The sequence below is a fragment of the Erinaceus europaeus genome, chromosome X (assembly GCF_950295315.1).
Source record: "Erinaceus europaeus chromosome X, mEriEur2.1, whole genome shotgun sequence".
In the NCBI taxonomy this organism is placed as follows: Eukaryota; Metazoa; Chordata; class Mammalia; order Eulipotyphla; family Erinaceidae; genus Erinaceus; species Erinaceus europaeus.
This window is the reverse complement of record NC_080185.1, coordinates 103,736,569-103,759,401: the sequence shown is the minus strand read 5'-3', so window position 1 is coordinate 103,759,401 and position 22,833 is coordinate 103,736,569. Positions and strand designations below refer to the sequence as shown.

At 41.2% G+C, this 22,833-nt stretch overlaps 1 protein-coding gene across 7 annotated transcripts in view; it reads right to left on the bottom strand.

Annotated features, from left to right (window-relative positions):
* Positions 1-22,833, bottom strand: part of DMD (dystrophin) — a 2,449,111-nt gene that overhangs the window by 1,962,084 nt on the left and 464,194 nt on the right. For all 7 annotated transcript variants that reach the window (XM_060182733.1, XM_060182732.1, XM_060182735.1 and 4 more), the window contains exons 6-7: positions 10,175-10,347; positions 1,146-1,264 (exon numbers count right to left, since the gene is read on the bottom strand). In XM_060182733.1, the coding sequence (XP_060038716.1) occupies positions 1,146-1,264; positions 10,175-10,347 (292 nt within the window). The remainder of the gene's footprint in view (positions 1-1,145; positions 1,265-10,174; positions 10,348-22,833) is intronic.

Genomic DNA, 22,833 nt, shown 5'->3' with positions numbered 1-22,833 from the left:
ACACCCCTCCACCACCTTCACCAAGACCACAAGGGATCAACTATCAATATGCTTGGGCAATTGCCACAGGGAAGATTCCACTCTGGAGGCTGATAAATTTCGCAGTGAATAACTATCACCCGCATCATTTCTGAGTGTGTTAGAGCATCCGCTGCATAAACAGCTGTGCCACTTCCACAATCCTCCCAACTGACTCGCCTTGTCCAGTATCTGGTCTTGGAGTGTGGTAAGACCTTTAGGAAAGTGACAACGGAGTCTTTTTTTTTTTTTTTTGAGAAGTTGGCAAATCAAAAGAGTATCCTGGGGGGGGGGAGGCACATGATGGCGCACCCAGTAAAGCACACGTTACAATGTACAAGCATCCAGGTTCAAATCCTGGTCCCTCCCTGAAGGGGCAAAGCCTCACAAGCACTGAAGCAGTGTTGCATATGTCTCTCTGTCTCTGTCTCTCTCTTTCTCTAGATGTCTCCCCTTTCCTCTTGATTTCCTTGTCTCTGTCCAATAAAAAAAATAAATAATTTTTTAAAAGAGTACCTCCCCTCCGAGGCAGAGGGCAGAAATCACCCTCCCCTAAACCCTGAGTCTGAAAAGTGTAACTAAATATATAGTACCAGACATGAGAATGGAATCCACTGAAGAATGAAACAACAATCTAAATGTACTAAGCAACCATCTAATGGAGGACTTCCCCCAGAGTGACAGAAAATCTAACAGGAGCCTAGGTAGGAACAAATTTTCTGAACTCTGAACAGAACACCATACTGCCTTTTATAGTCTATGAATGAAACTGGCAAGAGTAGCTAATTAATTGTAACTGCTAGTATGTCAAATCTCTCAGAATAAGCAAAATGTCATCATAGCTGTCTGTGGAGTTAAGGTACTTCTAAACGTACTACAGTTCAGGCACAAAGCACGACCAATCTAAAGGCTTGTTTCTTTTCTCTGAAGAAGTGCACTGATTTGTTTATATATTGATGCTTTGAGAATCAAAATAGCACAGAACAGTTCACAAATGCATTATGAGAGAAGACTTTAAACAACACCAGGATATAGTTTCTATTCTGAGAACTGTTTTTGGAGACCTTCAGTCTCAGAAGACAAACAGCCAATATAGTAAAGAGACGGTATTTCAGAAATGCACGCACCTTCAGGATCCAGTAGTTTCTCGATGCCTAGCTGATGTTTGGCAACGTTGAATGCATGCTCCAGTCGTTGTGTGGCTGACTGCTGGCAAATCACACTATTCCAATCCAGCAGGTCTGGCCTGTAAAATAAACATACACACAAGGACAAATGCAAATCAATTTTTAGAATGCTTCATGAAATGCATATCTCTTCAATTCATATCTCTCACAACCAACACAGCTTTCACAGTCCTTAAGAGCTGGGTGTTACCTCTCTGTAAAGTTTCTCTTTTCAACTAGTCATGCTATTAATTCAAAAACCTGAAGAAAAGATATGATAATGTTATTTTACCTTATCCAAGCCTCAAAACTGTGTTATCATCTTAAGGATCTGAATAATCAGTCCTTGGCTGAAACCCTCTAATTTTAGGCCTCTTCCCTGAGCCTAAGATGCTAGGTTCATCTGCTTTTGTATCTCCACTTCTGAGGGGTCACAGGATTCCAGTGTCCAAAACTAAACTGATATTCATGCCCATCACATTTTTTCCAAACCACTGACTCCTCCTGTAATCCTCCCCACCCCATTCAATCCTTGACAACAATTCAAAATGTCTGAATTGTTGCCCGGATGACAAACCTTGGCATCAACTTTGGTGACTCTTTGCTCTCGGGTAACTCTGAATTGGAAATGTATCCAGAGCCTGACTACCATCCTGGTTGCCAGCACCTTCACCCAAACCCTCATTGTATCTTGCATGGATAGCTTCACTAACCTTGTAACTTCCTACTTCCTACTCCACTCTAGCCTTTGTTCACTACTTCTAAGCAGAGCTGCACGAATGGTCTGTTAAAATATCTTTTATCCTAACTTCCTCAAATCCTTGCTGTCAGCAGAGTAAAATTCACTGCTGTGCGCCTGAGAAATACCTCACTTGGGACAGTGCACTGTTTTTCTATGTGCACAATCCAGATTTAAGCCCAGCCCCCGATACATTGGTAGAAGCTTGCGGTGCTGTGGTCGCTCCCTGTCTCTCAGCCTCAGGTTACCTAAAATGTCAGCCCTGAGCATAGAAGCCCTGGAGATGACTGTGGCCCCACCCACCCACCCACCAAAAAAAAAAAATCCACTGCCTTAACTGTAATCTGCAAAATCAAATATGGCCTGGCTCTCCATTAATTCTTTGTCCTTCATATTCTTCAAATAAGTTAGATTCTTGCACTTACTACTCTCCTCTGCTTGGAATTCTCTTCTCAGGGACATCAAATCAACATGATGACTCCAAACTCACACTACTAGTGTGTCCTTTCCTACCTTTTCCCCATCTGTTATAAAATTGTGTGTCCCCTCTGCACTGCTGGTGGGAATGTCAATTGGTCCAACCCCTGTGGAGAGCAGTCCGGAGAACTCTCAGAAGGCTAGAAGTGGACCTACCCTGTGACCCTGCAATTTCTCTCCTGGGGATATATCCTAAGGAACCAAACACACCCGTCCAAAAAGATTTGTGTGTATATATGTTCATAGCAGCACAATTTGTAATAGTCAAAACCTGGAAGCAAGCTAGGTAACCTGAGTGGCTGAGTAAGTTGTGGTCTATATATACAGTAAGTTGTGGTCAGCTGAGTGCCTGAATAAGTTGTGGTCTATATACACAATGGAATACTGCTCAGTTATTAAAAATGGTGAATTCACCTTCTTCACTCCATCTTGGATGGAGCTTGAAAAAATCATGTTAAGTGAGATAAGTCAGAAACAAAAGAATGAATATGGGATGATCTTTACTCATAGAAGTTGAAAACAAGATCAGAGGAGAAAACAGTAAGCAGAAATTGGACTGGAGCTGGTGTACTGCACCAAAGTAAAAGACTCTGGGGTAGGGGGTAGGGTTCAGGTCCTGGAACATGGTAGCAGAGGAGGACCTAGTGGGGGTTGAACTGTTATGTGAAAAACTGGGAAATGCATGTACAAACTATTGTATTTTGCTGGGGACTGTAAACCATTAATCCCCCAATAAAGAAATTTTTTAAATAAGACAAAATAATAATTGTGCAAATGCTGCACATTTTGTAGATGAGACACAATAAAAATAAATAAACATAAAATTGTGTGTCTCCAAATTGAGCCTGCAGGTACTATTTCCTGTACTACCTAACTGCTTTTTAGTTTTTCCAACATTGTTATATGTTGTGTTTTCTCTTCCACAGTGGAATGTAGGAGAGTCTTTCATCAGTCTTGTTCACTTCTAGAAGCACAAGTGGACACTTTGGGGATGGGGGGGGAGGGCACCTCAAAAACCCTTGGTGCCTACAAAAGGAAGCAGATGAAAGCATACTTACTATGTGTCATTTTCTTCCCAACAGAGAAAGTGTTAGTAGAGAAAGGAGTTAGTAGAGGTGATTCTTATCCTATAAGCATTTTTAATCTAATGAAGAAAAATGTATAATAAGTTAAAAGAAAATTCTAAATGTGGAAAAGAAATGATAAAAAGGTTTTCTCCCATCTAGAAAGGTCAAAAACTCTTGTAGAGGCTCAAAAGATTCTTAAATGGGGGCTTGGTTTTAGATTAAGAAAAACATTGAAGAGTGAAGCTCTGAAATTGCAAGAATGTTTTAGAATGTTTTGAAATTCTTAGGAAGTCAGTTAGTTGAGCACACAGTCTGATTCCCCCAGGGAGAGTCCAGAGTGCCAAGAGGTGAGAAATGGTGTTAGCAGAGGGGGGTTGGGAGGAGTTTGCAAATGCCCTGGCTATTAAAGAGTCACAAAGCATCCCACAACACAGGAAAGCGTTAGTTAAGTGACCTCTACTTATCTAAACCCCCATCTTTCAACAGCTTGATTTAACATACAATTTGAGGGCACTGGGGGAATCTGTGGCCACCTGACTAAAAGCTCACATGCTGTGGGAGGAGAAAGAGCTTTCAAGGAAGGACTCAGTTATCTCCTAAAGCTCAAGTTTTGTAAGAAATGTATTTTTTTTCCTTCTTTTGAGTCTCTCTTCTTTCTCTTTACTGTTTCATATGCTGACTGATTCACCAGAACTGTGTGCTTCTTAGAAAGTGTCATCTTCCCTAAGTTACTCAAAATGGCTAACAATCTGTTAAAACCTGAGATACTTTAGCAATTAGGAGGTGCCTCCAATGGCAAAGGATGCAAGAACTAAAATTGCTGGGTAAAGTTTTACTTCACCATGGACCCCCCCCAATCTTTTTTTTTTTTTAACTTGGAGCACAGAAATGCAAAGAATGTAAGTGGGAGGTTAGGAGAACCTAATTCTCAGCTCTACTATAAAAAACAAAGTTAAGGGAGTCGGGTGGTAGCACAGTGGGTTAAGTGCAGGTGATGCAAAGCGCAAGGACCAGAGCAAAGATCCTGGTTCAAACCCCTGGCTACCCACCTGCAGGGGAGTTGCTTCACAGGTGGTGAAGCAGGTCTGCAGGTGTCTGTCTTTCTTTCCCCCTCTGTCCTCCCCTCCTCTCTCAATTTCTCTCTGTCCTATCCAACAATGATGGCACCAATAACAACAATAACTACAACAATAAAGGGCAACAAAAGGGAAAATAAATATTAAAAAAAAAGTTAATTCTGTCAGTGTTTCCTTTTTATAAATAAATAATTTTTTTTAAAAGTTAAAAAATGTAGATTTAAAGAAAATAGATCTACCATTATATCCCAACCTTTTTTCCATTCATCCTATTCCTCTTCCCCTTGGCCACTAGGTGAAGATGTTATCAAGTCATGGGACCTAGCTGAACTGTTGCTTTCATTTTAAAAAGGAATTGTACTGAATAGAATAGTCTTTGAGGTCTCCTTCTAGTATTAAAATAAATCTATCTACTTGTTCTAACTCATTAAAGTTCATTAGTCAGTTCATATTTCAATTAACTATGATAGTCATCTGCAGAAAGGATTGGAAAACCAAGTGTGCAAACAAGCTTTTTCCATGCCGACTTAGATCTAAACCTCTTTAGTAAGAAAGTACAAGAAAGGATCACTGGTCTTTTGAGGAAACTGACATGAATAGGACATAGAATAGTCTGGTGGATACACACAGTCCACTATAAATTCTAATTCTAGCACTGCCACCTATCAGTCAAATGGACTTTGGTGAATAGCATTAACTTCTCTGTGCCTCAGTTTATCCATTAGTGAAATAGGGGTAAATGGTAGGTAGTATCTGCATGAGGATCAGATGAGATGGGGTATTTGTATTCCTTCCTTCCTTTTCTTTCTTCTTTTCTTTCCTTCTTTCCTTTTTTGCCTCCAGGGTTATCACTGGGACTTGGTGCCTGCACTGACAATCCACTGCTCCTGGAGGCTATTTTTCATTTTGTTGCCCTTGTTTATCATTGTTGTTGTTAGTATTATTGTTGGTATTGTTGTCGTTGTTGTTCGATAGGACAGAAATGGGGGGGGGAGAAGACAGAGGGAGGAGAGAAAGACACCTATAGACCTGCTTCACCACTGGTGAAGCGAACTTCGTGCAGGTGGGAAGCCGTGGGGTGCTCGAACTGGGATCCTTACCCCTGGAGCTTCATGCCATGTGCACTTAACCCACTGGGCCACCACCAGACATGGGATATTTTTCTCAGAGAGTGCCTGCAAAGCACTTGTTAGTAACAAAACAAAACAAACAAAAAAAAAGCTAGCTTCGGGGGCTGGGCGTTAGCACACTGGGTTAAAGCTCACATAGTGTGAAGCCAAGGATCCTGGTTCGAGCCCCTAGTTCCCCATCTGCAGAAAGGTCACTTTACAAATGGTGAAGCAGGCCAGCAGGTGTCCCTCTTTCTCTCCCCCCATCTTCCTCCTCTCTCAATTTCTCTCTGTCCTATCTAACAACAGCAGCAACAACAGTGGAAAAAAGGTAGCCACCAGGACTCTCAATTTCTCAGTCTATCTATCCAATAAATAAAGAGAAATAAAAATAAAGTAACAGTGCATTTTCAATTCATGGGTTCAAGCGATACATTCAGTTACAGAACAGATATAAATATCTCAAACACTGTTGACGCAAGAATAACAGAACAGAACACTAGATGGTGAGGACAAGCCTTGTCTAAACTTGATGAGTAAGGATGGGTCACAATCATTTAAAATAACACAGGCAAGAACAACAATGAAGTGGTTCAGAACTTTGATGGTGGGTGCCATGTGAAACTATTCCACCATAATCTTGTGGCCCAGGAGGTGGCATTGGACTCTTGGGCACAAGGTCTCAAGTTCGATTCCTAGCAGCACATGTACCAGAATCATGCTCTGGTTCTTTCTCTCTCCTCTGATCTCTCATTATTAAATAAAATCATTCAAAAATATCCTAATTCCATAAAACCACTACACAGTTCCTAATAAAAGTTAAATATTTACTAAAAATTTAAAAGGATGAATAGGTTATTATAGTATGATAGTAATATTAGAGAGCAGATGATGGAAAGTCAGGTGGTAGCACAGCGGGTTAAGCACACATGGTGCAAAGTGCAAGGACCAGGACCGACCGGTTTAAGGATCCTGGTTCAAGCCCCTGGCTCCCCACCTGCAGGGGAGTCCCTTCACAAGCAGTGAAGCAGATCTGCAGGTGTCTCTCTTTCTCTCCCCCCCTGTCTTCCTCTCCTCTCTCCATTTTTCTCTGTCCTATCCAACAAGGATGGCATCAATAACAATAATAACTACAACAATAATAAAACAACAAGGGCAACAAAAGGGAATAAATTTTTTTTTAAAAAAAAAGAAAGTAGATGATGGTGAGAGGGAATACCTGTGGGGCTCGTGTTCGCAAGAAAATCCTGGTACTGTTAGAAATAATTAATCACAAAAGGAACAAATATATAAAGGAAATTATGCAAACCATCAGAAAGAAATACTAGAAACTACATCAGTGACTACTCGTAGGATGTAGAATGGGGAGCATGGAGAAAGGGGCTCACTGCCTTTTGTTCCCTTGTCCTCTCCCCTAATGTCTGAACGTACTTCTGTGATGGTCATAAATGAAATAATTAGGGGAAATGTTTAACGGCAATTCTATAATCAGAATTATTTTGACCTTATTTCTAATCAATTATGATTTGGCTTTCACACCAGAGTGGAGTCTGGCTTGCACCGAAGAGTACAAGGTAGTGGAGTTTGTGTTTCAGCAGAAAACTGGATTTCCTACGTACTCTGATAAGTTTAGCTTTAATTTGCTATAAAGGCCACTAGCATCTAACCTTTGGCTAGGACAGTTTTCAGTCTTTGTGCTCTACACTGTGTGCATGCCTTTGTTCTACAAAGCTGAGTCACTCAATTACTGAAATCAGGACAGCTCATGACATTCCTAAGTGTACCAATAAGAATCACCTTGGAACAGAAACTTTCACCATTTTTTCTTTTAGGTAAACAATATGAACATCTGTCAAGGGTGAAAAAAAGAGGTAGATGATTCATGAAAGACTACTGTCCACTGTGAGGAACCTCTTGAAAAATAACCACATTCTACATAAACTGGCAGTGACTGATGAATCATTCATTTTGGACAGAAGGGAATATATAAATGTGGACATTTTGAAAGAGAGTAGGTCAGGGACAGACAGAGCAGGGCAATCTGGCTGTGTGGACTGTACTGCTAACAAAAAATACATTCAGAAATCATCAAAGAGAATATTAACCAATGTAGTGTGTAAGCATGCCTGCAGGAAGGACACAAGTCTTCCCCTTGAAAAAAGGGAAAAATGGGAAAGAGCCAACAAGGACCACATAAACTGCTCCTTGATTGATATTCCTGTTTATGAGCAAATGTGTATAAGATCAATAAGTATGCAGACCTTGACCATACATGAAGCACTTGCTGCACAGGGAGCACTGACTGATAATACAGGACGCAGGATTCTAGCCCTTCTCATCTGGCTACACCCAGACAGTGGCATCTTTTTCCTCGTGCCACACTTAAGAAAAACAAACGTGTTAACGGACCAAATGAGTGTGAGCCTTCCTCCCTTGGAAAATCAGGCTGCTAAGTCATTCACCTGGAAACTCAGTCTGGATGGGGTTCATTAAACCCAGCTAGAACAAGTCACCTAACAAGGCTACTTAAGTAGGGAACATTTGTGCTTGGACTGAGCTTGACCAAAAAGGAACCTTACATCCTAGACTTTTCTGGATGTAATATGGGATAAGAACATGGCAGACCTGCCAAGGAAGGAAAGATCAAGGTGGAAAAGAAAAAAAAAAAGAGTTTAGCTTCTTGAAAATCAGAAAAGATGTGATCTGTCTAGTGGCATTTTAAACACAGTTAATGAGGCAATGTATCTGACCCTAGGAATAGTGCTGGGGGAAAAAAAAGATGGAGGAAAAAAAGTAATAAAGGTTTGCTGTTGAATGTAAAACACTAATTCCCCTATAAAGAAATTTTTTAAAAAAGTAATAAAGGCAAAGAGATGGGTAATAGGAAAACCTAAGTAGATATTCCTTAGAGTAGATGCATTACACATTTATTTCCACATCTTTATTACATAAATTCATATACATATGAATATATACAAATATATACAAGAATGCATGATATGTGCATTTACCTGTCTTACTTTTGTTATAGTTACTAAGTCATTCACTGAACATTTCTATATGAAATGTTATATAAAGAAAGGCACAGTACCATCTTGGGAAATAAAACAGTGGTTCTCTCTCTCTCCCTCTCTCTTGCGTGTGCACACGCTTAAGTGAGCCTGACATCATGTGAGTAAAGGGGCTCCTCTCTCTGTCTTTCTCTCTCACTCTTGGCCTAACATGAATGTTCTCAATTTTGCTGAACATAAATAAAGTTTAAAATTCCTAAAAATAAAAAAGGAAATAAAACAGTGTACAGAACACAACTATGGACACTTGGTTCACTTTATCACACAGTTCTTTATTTTAGAGTCACAACTCAGGCTTCAGATTTACAGCAATTATTTTGGCTGTTCTTGTTTACTTTGTTATTCTAATCTCTAAGTCATAGCTTGTTTATTTTATTATTCTAATCACTGAGTCACAGAATTATTTGTAATCTGCTCTTTGGTGTGGTTATGAAGATGCTCAGTGCCTCTTTTGTCCATGAGTGGGGGAAAATATATATATGGCACATACTTTTTTAAAAAAAAAATTTATTTACTTAATTTAACAGGACAGAAAGAAATTGAAAGGGAAGGGAGATAGAAAGGGACAGAGACACCTACAGCCTTGCTTCACCACTTGTGAAACTTCCCGCCTACAGTTGGTGAACGGGGGGCTTGAATCTGTGTATAGTAATATGTGCACTTAACCAGGTGCACCACCACCTGCCCCCATGGCATTTTCTTTCTAAGTGTGTATCTGATATCTACCATTAATCTGATTGATAATATTAAGTGATTCTATTGCAGTCACTGACATGAGATTTGGAGCCACTCTTAGCTTCATAGTTCAGACTTATACAAGCACATCATTAGTTGAGAGTGAGAAGACCAACTTTATTTAAAAAGTTACATATAGGCAACAAAAGGGAATAAATAAATAAAATAAATATTTTTTAAAAACTTTAAAAAAAAGTTACATATGAAAAGTTAGAATTTGGGCCATGCAGTGGTGCACCTAGTAAAGCACCTGCTATTGTACAAGGAAGGGCCTGGGTTCAAGCCTCTGGTCCCCACCTGCAGCAGGGGAAGTTTCCTAAGCAGTGCTACATGTGTCTGTTTCCCTCTCCCCTTAACTCCCACTTTCCTCTCAATTTCTCTCTCTCTATCCAAAATATATACATACAAATAAAATATTTAAAAAGGCATAATTTAATCTTCAGTTTTTAGCAGAGTCCCAATTTCAAATCTTCTGATCCCATCCTCCCCCACACCCACAGTCAGGCTGCCTCCCTCCAGTAACTGTACTCATGCAACAAATGATACTTGGCATAAACTAGGGCAAATCCAGCACAGGGCAATGGATCGTTACAGTGATATGATCAACATACATAACATGCTGCACAGAGGGGGATGATCTGGAAGCACACTGGAGTGAAGCCCCTCAGCTTCAAGATCAACACTTTCAACAGGTACTGTCTCCGTGAACTGCTTACCTGTGACTGTGGATGAGAGCGTTTAAAGCCAGGCCATCAGACCAGCTGGTGGTGAAGTTAATGACATTAACCTGTGGATAATTACGAGTTGATTGTCGGACCCAGCTTAGGAGAATCTTTTCACTGTTGGTTTGTTGCAATCCAGCCATGATATTTTTCATTACATTTTTGACCTAAGTGTGGAAGGAAAGTCTCATTATGAAAATATGTCCCTGGATGGAGGGTAGATACCATAACAGTTATGTAAACAAGACTCATGCCTGCGGCTCCAAAGTCCCAGGTTCAATCCCCTGAACCACCATAAACTGAAGCTGAACAGTACTCTAGTAAAAAAAAAAAAAAAAAAAAGTGGTCCAGGAGGTGGCGCAGTGATAAAATCTTTGGACTCTCAAGCATGAGGTCCCTAGTTCGATCCTCGGCAGCACATGTGCCAGAGTGATGTCTGGTTCTTTCTCTCTCCTATCTTTCTCATAAGTAAATAAAATCTTCTAAAAATTAAATTTAAAAAATGTCTTCCGAACAAAAGCCAAGTGAACTTAAACTTCTGTGCTGGGACCTTCCCAAATAATGGTGACTCTAAGGTCAATTATAAACAAGAAAGAATTGTGTCTACCACAACTGAATCCATACTGTCTAGGAGTCTCTTCTGATTGGTGGGAGACTGGTTTTATCTTGTATTCATGTTTCCCCATCACTTCTGGATTTCATGCTAGCAACTTAATTCATTTAGTGTTTTTCAATTGCTGGCCTCTTAATTTTCAATCAATAGGTTAAAAGAAGACTGTAGAAAATATTTGACTTGTGGAAGCCAGGTTCCAGCCCCCGCTCCCCAGCTGCAGTGAGCATGCTTCAGGAGTGGTGAAGTAATGCTGCAGGTTCTCTCTCTGTCCCTCTTCCTCTCAATTTCTCCTGTCTCTATCCAATAAGTTAATAGTTGTATTTATTTAAAAGAAAGACACTTCACTACTTGGGAAGCTTTCCCCTTGCAAGTGAGGGCTGGAGGCTAGAACCTGGATTCTTACACATTTTAATATGTGCTCTCAACCAGGTGCACCATAGCCCAGTCTGTTCTCCCTGCTTTTTCAGCTAGAAACAGTGACACCACAGTACCTATGCTTGCCCCAGCTCAGTAGGGGCTAGACTGGACCCTGGCCAAGACACATAACAAGGCAATCCCACTCTCTGGTGGCGTGTCATCTCTACTTAATATTTATGCTTCAGTTAACTTTTTGTCTTTGCAACCAACAGTGTCAATTGAGCGACTCAGTCTTCTTTAGACTTCTACTTCCTTAACTACACAGACGGGCATGCTGTAGTAAGAATCAAAGGACAAACAGTAAGATAAAAACCCTTAGGTGGGGGGGGGGGGCAGGCAGTGGCACAACTGGTTAAGCGTTCACACTACAGTGTGCAAGGACCAGGGTTCAAACCCCTGGTCCCCACCTGCAGGGGGAAAACTTTACAAGTGGTGAAGCAGGGTTGCACGTGCCTGTCTCTCTCCATCACTATCTCCTCCTCCCCTCAATTTCTCTCTGTCTCTATCCAATAATAACTAAATAAATAAAAAGAAAAAGAAACCCTTAGGTGTATACTAAGACATAAAATAACCCAAAGTGTATTTCTTGTCCAGATTGAAAAATGAAAAGCTTGCCTGTGTTAAAATACTATGGTATGAAACTAACTTAAACTTTTTTTTATATTTATTTATTTTCCCTTTTGTTGCCCTTGTTGTTGTAGTTATTACTGTTGTCGTCCTTAGATAGGACAGAGAGAAATGGAGACAGGAGGGGAAGAGACAGACACCTGAAGACCTGCTTCACTGCCTGTGAAGCGACGCCCCTGCAGATGGGGAGCTGAGGGCTCGAACCAGGATCCTTGCAGCTGTCCTTCAACTTTGGGACATGTGTGCTTAAGCCGCTGTGCTACTGTCCGACTCCCACTACCTTAAACTTTCTAACAGAGACCTTAACCTGCAAAGTGCACTTTAGCATGCAAAAGGACTGGGGTTCGCCGGCCACAATGTGGAGTACCATGCACAGAGGAAATTCAGAGCCATGGGACACTGCTGGGGTGTCTCTCCTACTGTCTTTCTCTTGTCTATCACCCTCTACCAAAAAAAATAATAATAATAAATAGAGAGAGAAAGATTGCCGGAATCGTGCAAGTGCCAAGCATCAGTGGCAAAAAATAAAGAATAAAAATTCGACCCAAAGAATTTATCCCCAAGTGTCATCCATGGATGTAGGGCCTGGATTTTCTTTTCATTAATTTATTTCCGCGTGTTTCCTAGGCTTTTACATACCCACAAAATGGGGGAGGGTCACCTGCCTTTTTCAGTAGGCTACAGAATTTCTCAGTTCCGTTCTAATCTAATTCAGTGATCTGTTCTAAACATTATCTTCAATAGGTTTCAAGATCAAAGGACCTGCAAGGAACCCAGAGGTATATGGCACTTTCTTTGTCCAAAAGCACTTAGAAAAGTCAGGAATATCCCTTCCAAACGCCCCTTATTTCCTGATCGCACCCTGGGAAATCATTTTCTCTGCCTCTGAGACCCAGACCCACTAGAATTATTTTGCTGAGATGGAAATCACAAACACCTGTATGCACTGGCCACCTACACCTACCTCTTTCGGGCTCCTAGTTCCACCACAAAAAGTAGCTCTAGAGAACACGGGGTCCTTCCCCTAAGCTGACCCCAGAAAAAGCCCCAGCTGGCAGTCTCTCTAAAACATGCAAACCCTGAGCCACGGCAGAGAGACCTGGGGAGTGGGGGTGGGGGGGTGCACCTGATAGAAAACACGCATTACCTGGACAGGCGGACCCCGCCGCCCCAAGGTGAGAGGGATTGGAGCCTGCTTATAAAGAAAGCGGCCAGGGTCTTAGAGTAAACCGATCCAAGACCTTCTGGAACTTCAGATCCTGGCTGTATCTTCCTGGAAAGCCACTTGCTGAATCACTTATTAGAGTAGCAATTAAGCCTCCACAAGTGGGTGGGAGGTTCCTTGACCTACAAGGGCAATCTAAGCCCGCCCCCTAACCCCACAGTGCTGGGCGGCATGAATGGGATGGGGGGGGGGGCTAGAAAGGTAGACCTTCCTGCACAGCTAGGAGCCTTGGAGGCTCCCTTCTGGCACTCCCTTCAAGTGGACACTTTGGTCTGAGCCTCTCCCTGAAGCCTCGGGGCAGCTTTTTAACCGCCCAGGAATCCTCACCCCGGCAGCAAACCAAATGGACACAATAAAGCTTTGTTGCTGAGGGGAAAAAAGAAACAGTGGTACCTCACACAGAACAGACTGCTTACATATTCTATTAAAGGAATAATTGCTAGGCTACTTGTAGAAGATAAGCCAGACACTTTATCACGTACTTCAAGGAAGTGTATGTGCAAATATGATTAGTTTTTAATGACAAGGGCTTTCTTTTAGGGGTAGTATAAGGTCCATATAGTACCAACACTTGATCAAATGCTGAATATTTATTGTGGATTCTAAAGACGACATTTTATTTTGCTTCTTTATCCGTATAAAACTTAACAAATGCCTTTGGGGAAAATATATATTTCAACATCTCCAGTGTTAGTCATCTTTTATGAAAGATTCAATGTGAGTTTTAGGATAGACTATTAAACCTAACTGTAAAAATACTTGAAAAGGATTTGAGATGTTTTATAAACGTGGTAATGATCTGAAGAAGTGCGATCTCTGCATATATTTGTGGCCATCCCTTGATAGCTAAATCTATTATTTAGGGGGTGGATTAGCCAGTCCTCTTAATTCCTTCCTGACCTGTTTATTTAGTCAGTTGCTCATGAATAAATAGGTCAGAGTGTTATGTAAGATATATGTTTTTTTTTCCCCTAATCATATTCTGAAGTTACAAAGCACATAGTCTCCATGGACAGCTGTTGCCAGATGTGTAGTCTATGATGTGTACTGGGACAGGATTGCAATCAGCAGACACTGGGCTCACTGGTAGTAATGGATCTGGACTCTGCATCAGGTACCATAATGAATGGGAACTGCCGGACCAGGCTGCCCTCTCTGCATATAATGGTAGCCAGGCAACACACTTCAATTCAAAACTCTTGGCATCATTGTGTCACTAATTCAAGCTTATCAGCCCCATTGGTCTTGCTTCTACTTGGGCACAAATGTTGCTGAGAGGAAGAAAGAAAAAAGGGACAATGTGAAGTCAGCAGCACTTCTTTTCCAGCTTAAGAGATGATGACCAAAAAGTCTGTTGTGTTAATGATCAACCTCCAGAGAAACACTGAGCTGGTCCAAAGTTTAGTCTTTCAGCATGAAAAAAAAAAATCCTACCTTCAAGAGTTTCTGTCCCTAAGAAAGCATCATAAACAAATGTATGATGCACCATTGTACATACAGTGATCTATGTTTTAAAGAAATGTGAAGTCCCATTGAGCTGTGATTTAAAAAAAAAAAAATGACTAAGTGGTCCCGGAGGTGGCACAGTGGATAAACTACTGGACTCTTAAGCATGAGGTCCTGAGTTTGGTCCCTGACAGCACATGTACTGGAGTGATGTCTGGTTCTTTCTCTTTCTCCTATCTTTCTCATGAAGAAATAAATTCTTTTTAAAAAATGACTAGCAGTTATCTGGGCAAAGAATTGTTTTCAGACTAACTATATTTAAAAAGAAACTGGGGGGTAGGGGGAATAGTGACAGGAAAATAAAGCTGACATTCCTGTCTTTTAAGAAATTCAAAGAGAAGTTCTCCAAAGCACTATAAATAACATAATATGTGGTGGTGCTGTAACAGAACAATCCTCTCTCTCTCTCTCTCTCTCTCTCTCTCTCCCTCCCTCCCTCCCTCCCTCCTGGGTTATCACTGGGTCTCAGTGCCAGCACTATGAATCTACTGCCCCTGGCAACTTTTTTTTTTTTTTTTTTGGATAGGACAAAGAGAAACTGAGCGAGGAGGGGTAGATAGATAGACACCTGCAGACCTACTTCATTGCTTCTGGAGCGAACCCCTGCAGGTGGGGAGCCAGGGGCTCATACCATGTACCCTTAACAAGGTGTGCCACCCCTGGGCCCCTAATCTGGTCATCTCTTAATGTCATTCTTAATCTGCTAGATCTGGAAAGTACATTAGGTTGGACAGGATGTTCAGTAATCTTTGTAGCAATTCAAGACCTTGTTTGATGACTTAAGGGAAAGGTAGATAAACACTCATGGTGAAAATATCTTGGAAAACTCATTGGCTTATGATGAGGACTACTGAGTTGGGGGGCCAAGGCTGTGGTGCACCCAAGAAAGTAAGCACACATAGTACTAAGCACAAGGACCCACTCAAGAATCTAGGTACCAGCCATCTTCCCCCCCCCCCACCTGCAGGAAGGAGGCTTCACAAACAGTGAACCAGGTCTGCAGGTATCTCTCTTTTTCTCTCCCTCTCTATCTTCCCCACCTCTCTCAGTTTCTCTCTGTCCTGTCAAGTTAAAATGGAAAGAAAAAAAAGGAAAAATGGCCACTGGGAGCAGTTGATTCCTAGTGCTGGTACTGAGCCCAAGAGGTAGCGCTGAAGGCAAAAAAATAAATAAATAAAATAAAAAGAAGTACTGAGCAGGAGAGATTTGCTTTTAAGTGTGTTTAAAGTGTGTTTAAGAGTTAAGGAGTGGTCCAGGAGGTGGCGCAGTGGATAAAGCATCAGACTCTGAAGCATGAGGTCCTGAGTTCAATCCCTAGCAGCACATGTACCAGAGTAATGTCTGGTTCTTTCTCTCTCCTTCTCTCTTCATGAATAAATAAATAAAATCTTTTTTAAAAAAAAAGAGTTAAGGAGAGGGACTGGGTGGTGGCACACCCGGTTGAGCCCATATGTTACCATGCTCAAGGACCCAGGCTAAAGTCTCCATACCCATCTTTAGGAAGGAAGCTTCACTAGCAGTGAAGCAGTGCTGCAGTTCTCTCTCTCTCTCCCTCACCTCTCTCTCTCTCTCTCCCTCTCTCCCCCCTTCCTGCTCAATTTCTCTTTCTCAACCCAACAAGTAAATAAATACATATTTATATATTGACAAATAAATAAACACTTAAAAATACATAATTTCAGTAGAACAGAGGCTAGTGAGATAGAAGAGAGAGAAGATATGCAGGCAGAGGCTGGACAATCCAAAGCATCTGTGGACAAAGGCATTTCTTCTGCTACTCCTAGTTATGAAAACCACTCTACATGCTGATAATCGAAAATGAGCAAGTTCATAAACAAAGCCAGATATTGGGACAGGGACATTCTGAAACTCTCTTGCCATTAGTTCACATGGTGTTAGATTTTCGAATAGATAAGCAAGGGTAAGAGCAGACTAGAGACCGTCTGGTTGACAAATACAATTAAAATAAGCTTTTAAGGCTCTGTGTATGCCTATGTTTTCCTGTTGTGTTGTTATGATGAACAGTGGCACAGCTCAAGAGTGTTTTCTGCAAGCTAGGGTCTATCCCAGAACCATTTCTAACAAGGTCCTAAAATAAATACAGCAACTGGTAATTCCTTAGAAACTTCTGTAGCAATTTTACCAAGTAATGTTTACATTTGCCGAATTCAGTGATTAAAAAAGGCTAGCAGGAAGGGGAGAAATCTCAGCATTAGAACCCAACACACTTGTACCCCTAGAGGTCCCAGGATCAAACCCCCATACCCCTACAGGTCAGAGTTGCACAATGTCCTGGTCTCTCTCTCCCTGAAAAATAAGGGTGTCAAAAATAAAACAGAGCGACACCTGCAGATTTCTTTATTATTTCAAGAAGATGTTTGAGTGGGGGTTGGTTTATCTGGCTTGCACACACATTAGCATGAGCAAGGACCCAGGCTCAAACTCCCAGCCCTCACCTGCAGTGGTGAGGCAGTGCTGCAGGTGTCTTTCTCTCTCCCTACCTCCTTCCCCCCTTCTCAATTTCTGTCTCTATCCTAAAAAGAAAATAAGATAAAATAAAATATTTTTAAAGGAAAAGGCCCAGAATTGGGAATGTTGGGTGCATTTGATGTTCTTATGCCCTTTTGTCAGCAGCTATGGTAGTTCTTTCCCTCTTCCCATATTGCTCTGAAACAGTGTTGACTCTGTATAATAGAGAATTTAAACTTTAAAGGACTTGGGAGAACAAAATAACGGCCACAATGAGTAGGTATACTTCTGGTCTACCTGCTGCCTGACCCTGAGCAGGTTCAATCTGATATTCAAGATAAAAAACAGCCCTCTGAACTGAACTAGTGCTACAATGGGAATGAACCTCTAAAACTAGGTTCAGTGAAGTCAGACAGACAAAAAGGTACACCCCTCCTATAATTCTTTAATCTGAAACGTCACAGTAATAATAATAATAAAAAAGAATAATGAAGAGGGGGATATAGCATAATAGTTATGCAAAGAGACTCTACATGCCTGAGGCTCTGAAGTCCTAGGTTCAGTCCACCCCTCCCTCCTCCCTCTCATCACCATAAACCAGAGCAGAACATACTCTTGTAAAGGAGGAGGAGGAGGGGGAGGGGGAGGGGGAGGGGGAGGGGAGAGGGGAGGGGGAGGGGAGAGGGGAGGGGGAGGGGAGAGGAGGAGGGGGAGGGGAGAGGAGGAGGGGGAGGGGGAGGTGGGGGAGGAGGGGGAGGAGGAGGAGGAGAAACTAGTCATAAGATAGAGTTCCTGGAGAGTCGGGTGGTAGCGCAGCGGGTTAAGCGCACATGGTGCAAAGTGCAAGGTCCAGCTTCAGGATCGAGGAGGAGGAGGGGGAGGGGGAGGGGGAGGGGGAGGGGGAAGGGGGAGGGGGAGGAGGGGGAGAGGGGAGGGGGGGAGGAGGGGGAGGGGGAGGGGGAGGAGAAATAATGAATGAAAAGAAAAAAATGAAAAAGAAAGAAGGGGAGAAGGGGATCTGCAGGTGTCTTTCTCCCTCTCTATCTCCCTTCCACCTCTCTATTTCTCTCTGTCCTGTCTAGTAAAAAAAAAATAGAAAGGGACTTCCGGAGGCGGAGCTACAAGCAGCAGATCGCTTTCTCTCCTCTCCTCTCCTCTCCTCTCCCGGATCAACTAGGAATACCAAAGGAGACCACCCGGACCGAAACAAGACAGGACTAGAATGACCACAGAAACCCAGTAAATCACCCGTGAGTACAAACACGCGTGGCTGGTGACAGAGAGGAGAGAGGGGCCTAAGGAGAGATTAAGTGACTGCTAACAGTTCGACAGTTTGTCAGTGGAGACACCACCTCCAGTCTGCTCCACCAACAAGGGGACAGCAGAAGGGAGGAAAGGACTCCCCAGAGACTCACCAAGTACAACTCTGAGTCTCCATTGCTACTACCCTCAGAATCTGGAGCAGCAACAGGGAGGGACACCAGGGCACAGAGATCTAACCGGGAAACTCAGGAGAAGACCTATACCTCGGTGGCATAGCTGAGGGGCTGTGAAACTCTCTTTGCATAACCACTGGATTATCTCTGCCACACCCTGCTTTATCTCTTGGTCAGGAGTCATTGATTAAGCCAAGAAGCCTATTGATAGTTTAAAAGCCCTCAGGCTACCATAGCCTACAGGGGAAAAAAAAAAAGGCTTTTACACCACTGAACTCCAACTCAGGGATTGAAAAACCTCTTAACTTATATAAAATGGTTAAAACAACAAGAAAAAATAATGGAGACTCGAACCAGGACAAGAGTCCAGCTAAAAGTCCTCCAGAGGGCAAAGCACAAAACAACGAGTTCAACATCCAAACATTAGCTAAGGAAATAATAACAGGAGTGAGTAAAGAATTTGAAAAAATTGTAATCAGAACTGCAGGAACAACAAATGAGAATATGGAAGAAAATTCTAATAATCTCATGGTTATTAGAGAGCTGAAAGCTGAAATTGCTGAGCTAAGAAGGCAACTAGCTGAACAAGCTAAAACAGTATCAGAGCAGGGCAACAAAATAGATGAACTCCAGAAAGCAGTAGAGGGCAGAGAGAATAGAATCAATGAGGCTGAAGACAGAATTAGCAAGATTGAAGATGAATTAGAGACAACTAAAGAAGAAGTAAGAGATCTCAAAAAGAGATTAAGAGATGCTGAAAACAACAACAGAGTCCTATGGGATGACTTCAAAAGAAACAATATACGCATTATTGGCTTACCAGAGGAAGAAAGAGAAGGGGAGGAAGAAAGCGTTCTCCAGGCCATAATAGCTGAAAATTTCTCTAGTCTAGACAACACCAAAGACATAAAGATTCAAGAAGCCCAGAGGGTCCCAAACAGAATTAACCCAGACCTAAAGACACCAAGACATGTCATACTTAGATTGGAAAGGAATAAGGATAAAGAAAGGATCCTCAAGGCTGCAAGAGAAAAACAAAGAGTCACCTACAAAGGAAAACCCATAAGATTAGCAGCAGACTTCTCCATACAAACACTACAGGCCAGAAGAGAATGGCAAGATATCTATCGAGTGCTCAATGAGAAAGGCTTTCAGCCAAGAATACTATATCCTGCTAGATTGTCATTCAGACTAGATGGAAGCATCAAAACCTTCTCAGACAAGCAACAGTTGAAGGAAGCAACCATCACCAAGCCTGCCTTGAAAGAAGTTCTGAAAGGTTTCCTATAAACAACCAGACCACCACAAATAGAACATATATCAAAACACTCTAAAACTCTACAAGAATGGCGTTAAAATATCTTCAATCTTTGATATCAATAAATGTGAATGGCCTGAATTCACCTATTAAAAGACACAGAGTAGGAAGATGGATCAGAAAACACAACCCAACAATATGTTGTCTACAGGAAACTCACCTAACACAACAAGACAAACACAGACTTAAAGTGAAAGGATGGAAAACTATCATTCAAGCCAATGGCCCACAAAAAAGGGCAGGAACAGCTATTCTCATATCTGACATGATAGACTTTAAAATAGATAAGATTAAAAAAGATAGGAATGGACACTACTTAATGCTCAGAGGATCAGTCAATCAAGAGGACTTAACAATTATTAATATCTATGCACCCAACGAGAAGCCATCTAAATACATCAAACTTCTACTGAAAGAGCTACAGCAATATATTAACAGTAACACAATCATAGTAGGGGACTTCAACACCCCACTATCTCAACTTGACAGATCATCCAGGAAGAAAATCAGTAAAGACATAAGGGAGCTAAATGAAGAGATAGATAAACTAGAACTATTGGACATTTTCAGAGTCATTCATCCCAAGAAACTGGAATACACATTTTACTCAAATCCACATGGATCATTCTCAAGGATAGACCATATGTTAGGCCACAAAGACAGCATCAGCCTATTCAAGAGCACTGAAATCATCCCAAGCATCTTCTCAGACCACAGTGGAATTAAACTAACACTTAACAATCAACAAAAGATTAGTAACAGTGCCAAAATGTGGAAGCTCAACAGTACACTTCTTAACAACTTCTGGGTCAAAGAGGAAATCAAGGAAGAAATCAAAATGTTTCGAGAGTTCAATGAAAATGAAGACACAAGTTATCAAAATATTTGGGACACAGCTAAAGCAGTCCTAAGAGGGAAGTTCATAGCTATACAAGCACACATTAGGAAACAAGAAAAGGCACAAATAAACAGCCTGATTGCACATCTTAAAGAACTAGAAGAAGAACAACAAAGGAACCCTAAAGCAACCAGAAGGACAGAAATTACTAAAGTTAGGGCCGAAATAAATAACATTGAGAATAGGAAAACCATACAAAAGATCAATGAAAGTAAATGTTGGTTCTTCAAAAGAGTAAACAAAATCGACAAACCTTTAGCCAGACTCACAAAACAAAAAAGGGAGAAGACCCAAATAAATCGGATAGTAAATGAAAGAGGAGATATCACAACAGACACTGCAGAAATTCAACATATCATGCGAGGCTTCTATGAACAACTATATGCCACCAAGTTAGAGAACCTGGAAAAAATGAATGATTTCCTAGATACCTACCAACTTCCAAAACTAAGTAAAGAGGAAATGGATAACATGAACAGGCCCATCACAGCTAATGAAATTGAAACAGTTATCAAAAATCTTCCCAAAAATAAAAGTCCTGGACCAGATGGTTTTACAAATGAATTCTACAAAACTTTCAAAGAAGAACTAATACCTCTACTTTTAAAAGTCTTCCAGAAGATTGAAGACACTGGAATACTCCCTGCCAGCTTCTATGAAGCCAACATCACCCTGATACCAAAAGCAGACAGGGACACAACCAAAAAAGAAAACTACAGACCAATATCTCTGATGAACATAGATGCGAAAATATTGAACAAAATTCTAGCCAACCGGATACAGCAGTATATCAAAAAGATTGTTCATCATGACCAAGTGGGGTTTATCCCAGGCATGCAAGGTTGGTTTAATATACATAAATCAATCAATGTGATCCACCACATCAACAAAAGCAAGACCAAAAACCACATGGTCATATCAATAGATGCAGAGAAAGCCTTTGACAAAATACAACATCCCTTTATGATCAAAACACTACAAAAAATAGGAATAGATGGAAAATTCCTGAAGATAGTGGAGTCTATATATAGCAAACCTACAGCCAACATCATACTCAATGGTGAAAAACTGGAAGCATTTCCCCTCAGATCAGGTACTAGACAGGGCTGCCCACTATCACCATTACTATTCAACATAATGTTGGAAGTTCTTGCCATAGCAATCAGGCAGGAGCAAGGAATTAAAGGAATACAGATTGGAAGAGAAGAAGTCAAACTCTCCTTATTTGCAGATGACATGATAGTATACATGGAAAAACCTAAGGAATCTAGCAAGAAGCTTTTGGAAATCATCAGGCAATACAGTAATGTGTCAGGCTATAAAATTAACATTCAAAAGTCAGTGGCATTCCTCTATGCAAACACTAAGTTAGAAGAAATTGAAATCCAGAAATCAGTTCCTTTTTCTATAGCAACAAAAACAATAAAATATCTAGGAATAAACCTAACCAAAGAAGTGAAAGACTTGTATACTGAAAATTATGAGTCACTACTCAAAGAAATTGAAAAAGACACAAAGAAGTGGAAAGATATTCCATGCTCATGGGTTGGAAGAATTAACATCATCAAAATGAATATATTACCCAGAGCCATCTACAAATTTAATGCTATCCCCATCAAGATCCCAAGCACATTTTTTAGGAGAATAGAACAAATGCTACAAATGTTTATCTGGAACCAGAAAAGACCTAGAATTGCCAAAACAATCTTGAGAAAAAAGAACAGAACCGGAGGCATCACACTGCCAGATCTCAAACTATATTATAGGGCCATTGTCATCAAAACTGCTTGGTACTGGAACATGAACAGACACACTGACCAGTGGAATAGAACTGAGAGCCCAGAAATGAGGCCCCACACCTATGGACATCTAATCTTTGACAAAGGGGCCCAGACTATTATATGGGGGAAGCAGAGTCTCTTCAACAAATGGTGTTGGAAACAATGGGTTGAAACATGCAGAAGAATGAAGCTGAATCACTGTATTTCACCAAATACAAAAGTAAATTCCAAGTGGATCAAGGACTTGGATGTTAGACCACAAACTATCAGATACTTAGAGGAAAATATTGGAAGAACTTTTTTCCGCATAAATTTTAAAGACATTTTCAATGAAACGAATCCAATTACAAGGAAGACTAAGGC